Source organism: Nicotiana tomentosiformis, chromosome 8 (assembly GCF_000390325.3).
Source record: "Nicotiana tomentosiformis chromosome 8, ASM39032v3, whole genome shotgun sequence".
NCBI classification, from domain to species: Eukaryota; Viridiplantae; Streptophyta; class Magnoliopsida; order Solanales; family Solanaceae; genus Nicotiana; species Nicotiana tomentosiformis.
Genome location: NC_090819.1, coordinates 6,868,326 through 6,874,457, shown reverse-complemented (window position 1 = coordinate 6,874,457; position 6,132 = coordinate 6,868,326). Strand labels below are relative to the sequence as shown.

General features: G+C 34.0%; 1 protein-coding gene across 1 annotated transcript; it reads left to right on the top strand.

Moving 5' to 3' along the window:
• The first annotated feature begins 358 nt into the window (after positions 1-358).
• LOC104101478 (protein LHCP TRANSLOCATION DEFECT) lies at positions 359-3,481 on the top strand. The gene is made up of 2 exons (XM_009608930.4): positions 359-682; positions 2,984-3,481. Exons 1-2 carry the CDS (start codon positions 404-406, stop codon positions 3,239-3,241), a joined length of 537 nt encoding a protein of 178 aa, XP_009607225.1. The 5' UTR covers positions 359-403; the 3' UTR covers positions 3,242-3,481.
• Positions 3,482-6,132: the final 2,651 nt, after the last annotated feature.

The window sequence follows — 6,132 nt, the reverse complement described above, 5'->3', positions numbered from 1 at the left end:
GGTGCACAAAGCATCTCGTATTCACAAGGAGAAAAAAATTTCTGAAACTTATTTTTTCACTTCTCAAAAAACTTGAAATTTTTTTAAAAGACATCAGTTAAACAATTACAATTTCAAAACTTAGAAAAAAAGAAAAATTCACCTTGTTTTAAAAAATGAGGAAAAAAGGGTGGTTTGGGAAGCTTGCTCTCTTAACACATATCAGAGCCAGGTTTCGATCCTGGGACCTGTGGGTTATGGGCCCACCACGCTTCCGCTGCGCCACTCTGATTTTGTTGTAGATCTATTACACTGAAAACAATTTAATTGATATTGTCAGTGCTATACTGCTATCCAACACTAACACAGATAGTGATAAGGTAGTTGATTTGAGCTACCTTTTTTCAGAAACTCTCCTCTGACAATGGCCTCAATTCCTTGTACTCTCCAACTAAAATTCTCCTCCTCAACTCCCAATTTTTCATCTTCTTCTACTTCATGTCTACCAATTAGATTGAATTCTTGCTTTGTTGTGAGTGCTTCAAAACTGAAAAGAATAGGATGGTGTAGCAGACCAAATGGACTTGGACCAAGTTGTGGTTCAAGAACTACTTGCTGGTTTAACTTTCGCCAAAATGCTGAAACTGCTGGTGTTTATGGTAGTCAATCTCGTGATGATTTTGACCGCGACGACGTTGAACAGGTGAGTTTCTTTTTTCATTCTCATAGTGAAATTCAAGAATTATGCTTGACTTGAGCCGACGTCTATCGGAAAAAACCTCTCTAACAAGGTAGGGGGTAAGTTCTGCATATACACTGCCCTCTCTAGTCCTCATCTATGGGAATACACTCGGTATATTATTGTTTTTGTTGTTTTTGTATAGTGAAATTCAAGAATTATGCTTGCCTTGAGTCAAGGGTCTACCATAAACAGTATCTTTACCTGCACATTAGTGGTGGAATGGTGTTCACCCGAACCCCCTTCGCCGAAAAATTACACTGTATATATAAGGTAAAATTTAGTTTATATCTCTGTATATTATATTTTGAATCCCCTTGACACAACCAAAAAACGTAACTCAATGGTCAAGAGGGTTCAAAATCTTTGTTAGGTTGCTAGTTCAATTCCCACAGGCCACAGTATCTTCTAATCTTTTCAACTTTTTTCTTTTCCACTTGTGGGAATACACTCGGTGTATTGTTGTTGTTGTATAGTGAAATTCAAGAATTAGAGTTAGTGTATTCAGACATTAGAGTTTAGACCGTGGTGGATTGTTGTATAACTTTAGAGTTTTCTTTTATCGATTTATGGTCTGTATCGAACGTAGTAAGTGCAATTGGAACCCCCGACAATAGCCTAGATTCCTATATGTTTTGTTAGAGATATAATTAAGTAAATATAAGAGTAAACTTTAAGTTTTCAGATGAGATGGTCATATATTTTAATACGGTGGCAAAGCACACTTAGGTGTTGGGTTTGAATCGCACCACCACTCATTATCAGAAAGAATGTCCACGTGGTTGGCTCATGAAAAAAAAAATTCTAACAATTTAAGTTTTTATATGAGATGGTCACACACTTCGAATATGTTTAAGGGCTGCAGAGGAATAGAAAAGTGAATATGCTACAAGAATTGTACTGAAAGGGTTTTTTAGACTGTTTCCTTCTTCCTTTTGACACATTTTATAGCCATCAGAATGGATAAGCAACCATCTAAAAGAAATGATGAAGAAGGGAGCTCCATTTGAGCAAGGTCATGAGCTCTATGAGTAGCAAATCTATAATAACTATTTCTAAAGATAATCATTTAACAAAAACCCAAATTGAAAAAAGTATTGTTTGATAGCTTCTTCTGCTTATAAAATCATTCAAAATAGTATGCCTATCGATATATTACTGAATCTATTGAGTTAAACATAGATTATAGTAAAAAGAAACACTGGTCGAAATAGTGTAACATTTTAATTTTAAGTGTCTGCCACCTTCAGTAGATGAGTCCTTGAACTCTTTGATCAGTATGTATAGTCATAGTTTGGTTTTGCAGAGATTTGCTTATTCATGTGAGACTGTTATAAGATATAACAGATAAGTGACAACTTTTTCCTTCTTTTCAATGATCCAAATAACTGTGTATTAGTTTGATACTGAATCGAATGAGTTAAACTGAATTAAAGTAAAAAGAAATGATGATCAACATAATGTAAGATTTTAGTATTGAGTGCCTGTCCGTTGCCTGGCAACTTGAGTAGTCGAGTCCTTCAACCCTTTGGTCAATGTGTTTAGTTTATAGTTTGGTTTGAAGAGATTCACTGATTCGCGCTAGACTGTTTAGATATGACAGATAGTTCTGTCTATCCTCCTTTATGCTAACTAAACGAAACTGTGGAGATTCATTTCAAAATGGTATACAACAATACCATATTTTCTTGTGAAAATTTATGGTGGCAAACTACTTTAATCATATGACATAGTAATGAGAAATTTCTTTGGTTGGAGTTATTTCTCTGAAAGTAGTATTCATGTATATATGATGCCAACAGCGGCGGAGCCACATGTACTCAAGGACAAAAAAAAAAAAGGCATCCCCGTGCACTAATCTCCCGCCATGCGCGAGGTCCGGGGAAGACCAGGACCACAAGGGTCTATTGTACGCAGCCTTACCCTACATTTCTGCAAGAAGTTGTTTCCACGGCTCTAACCCATGACCTTCTGGTCACATGGTATCAACTTTACCGGTTACGTCAAGGCTCCCCTTCTAAAGGACACCGTTTGAAAATTACATTGTGTAGCTAGGTGATTTTTTAAAAATGTATATACACTATATATTGACACCCGTTGGCTTCTTCATTTGTTTACTTATTTACATTTTGACCCCAATTAGTGAAATTATGGCTCCGCCACCGGATGCCAAAGTTATAGTATAATTTTGTGAGGAGCGTTAGTTCAATAAAGGTGAGCTATTTATCATGGATTAACTCACTGAATTACTTACTATTCGTGTAGTACTTCAACTATATGGGCATGCTTGCAGTTGAGGGTACTTATGATAAGATGGAGGCTCTTTTGAGCCAAAACATACACCCGGTCGATATTTTACTGCTCATGGCTGCCACTGAAGGCGACTTACCAAAAATCGAAGAGCTACTGAGAGCCGGAGCAGATTACACAGTCAAGGATGGAGACGGACGTACTGCCCTTGATAGGGCTTCTAGCGATGAAATCAAAGACTTTATCCTTAACTTTAAGGTCCAGAAGGCGTGAATGGAGAGCGTGTTGAGAAGTATCAAGTTTTGCTGTTAGCATTATTTTTGTTCTTGTTTTCGCCATAATTTAGATTAACACCCTTTTACCATCTCTCATTCCTTATGTAAGCTCTGCTATTTATCAGTTATGAGCATTAATGCATGCATCAGAGCTATACTTAGCCAAAGCGTTCGTCCAAGTACTTATGTTTTCTTAATTTGATGGTGAAGTATTAGTTCCCCTGTTCTTCTGATACAATTCGATCCTTCTACGGCCAAATCTTAATTTGTGGAAAGCCTTTGATGGCTTCCTTACGAAAACATCAAGTTTTATTTGGGTATAGACGGTATCTCTTTATTCTTCGTGATATTGACCACATTTTTTATCCCTATTTGCATTTTAGTGGGTTGGTCTGGTATGAGAAGTTACGGGAAAGATTTCTTGTTTTCTACGTTTCATGAATTGTCGCTAATGCCATGGTTGCTTAGTGCTACTACTTCTTTTTCATATTTCCATGAGCCGAGGGTCTACCGGAAATAACTTTCTACCTTATTAAGGTAGGGGTAAGGTCTTGGTACACACTACACATTACCCTCCTCATACCCCACTTGTGGGATTACACTGGCTTGTTGTTGCCATGGTTTTTGTTCATAATTGAAGGAACAATAACGTGATCAAAAGCAATAACGATAACAACTACGCCTCAGTCCTCAACAAGCTGGGGTCGGCTTTATGATTCCTCACACTACTTCATTTAAGTTCAACTCAAACGTGATTGTAAGCACACTTCATTTATGATTTATCTTCATGCATAGTATCAAGTTAATGAATGTTAAAAGACTAATGCAGAAGTACCACATTTACACTGTACTGGAAAATTGAGCATCTCCTATGCTGATTCTTGGATTTTTCTTGTTCTTTGGGGGTTATTTATTGATTCTGCAAACAAGTTAAAAGTATGGAAACTCAAACAGGAGCTAACCAGGAAAATTTTTAAATTTAAAGAACTTTTACTCTACAATTGTAATCTAACAGGGTTATAGCATATTGCTATTTATTGGGTTGGGGTTAAGTTAATGTTCATTATTTAGTGTTACATGTATTTGCCTTTAAAATGACTTAATTCTGTGGATAATTACCATGAATGCAGCAAGAGGCCACTGCACTTTGGGTGTTCAAACCGAACCGGAAAATCACACCAAACCGAAAAGTCAAACCAAACCGATTAAAAAATTCGATTATGTTTGGTTTGATTTGGTTTGGTATTTGAGTAAAAAATCCGAACCAAACCAACATATAAAATATATAATTTTTATATATACTTTTAAGTCTTTATATAGATTTTTTTTCGAAAAAATATTCAGAAATATTTGGGATGTTTTCATGGGATATAATATTTAATAGAATTATGAAGTGCCTCATTTTTATTTACTTTAAATAATGGATTGTATCATCTATTTGTTTTTCTATATTCATGTATCAAGATTTCTTATATCTTTTTCGAGAATGGTATTTCGATAACTTAAAATTAAATAGAACATATCACTATTTAGGTATCATATTGATTTTTATGTTTAATTCTTAAATTAGGTAAACTTTGAAGGCGTACATCAACGAAATTGTTAGACGACTAAGAAAATAACTATCACGTGTTACTAAAAAAAGTCTCCCCATAAGAATATTTTAATAGATCATATGTCTTTCAATTCTCACTAAACATATATTCACTTATCAAAACTTTATCTATAACACAAAGTAAGATTGAAATAATATTAATGTAACAAAAAAATTCGGAAAACCCGAAAAAACCGACGAAACCAAACCAATCCAATCCAAACCGATATAGTTGGTTTGGTTCGCTTTTGATAAAATCCGAACCAACCTAATCCATATATACCCCTAAGTATGCGCTATCCAATTTAGAGTATGGTCTCCTCATTTCTAATATGCGCCACGAAAAGCCCACAACTTTGTATTTTTTTTCATTTAGGTCTACTTATTTATTCTAAATAGTTTTGATTCATTCAGACTGTTTACCAAGTTTTAAAATCATTAAAATATTGGAGTATAAAAAAGAAAAATATCCTCCTACGGGACCTATGAAGGCCAACAAAAATCATGATTGTTAAATTAATTATTACACAATTCAGTTGTATTCATTCACAATCATACTTGTGGCATTTTCTTCATGATCACGTCTTCTACCTAAATTCCTTTTTCTAAATAAAATATCCAAATACTTTATGCATGGGAATATTTTTCTTTGTTTACACGTGTTAGTGATCAAGCTTTTTACTTTATATCAAAGTCTTAAATATTAGAAAAAATAATTAAATTACTATTCCGTTCAATGTGCAATTTATTTTTATTGGACAAAAAAATAAACACATTTTGCTAAGAGTTTTATATACTCCCATACTTTTTTTTTTAATCTCTTTTTACATTTTGCTTCTCTGTCTCTAGTCCCTAATTCAGAGATCTATTGTGCATCTTATCCAATTACTCATTGGATTTACCATAGTGCTCTTAGTTGAAGAAAATGTCTTTTGGAGGTACATTCAAAATGGTCCTTTAAATAAATTTTTGAGTTGTTTTAGTCCTCTAAATTTATTAAAAGTGGGACTTTATAAGTCTTAGTTAAATATTTAACAAAATTTGATTATTAGAATTAACAAAAACTATAAAAGAAAATTTAATATAAAATCACATTTTGAGGTTCAGTTTTTGTTATTTATTTTTGTTTATCTATAGAGTTTGGTGCAACTTTTTAAGGTGCAATTGTTTTTTACATTTTTATCTATTTCTGGTGTCCATTGTAGTTTTTTGTGTTTCGAGTTCGAGGATTTAACGGGGGCTTTTTTGGTGTATCGCGTTAAATCACTTTTTGCACAATTTTTCTGAAATCTAAC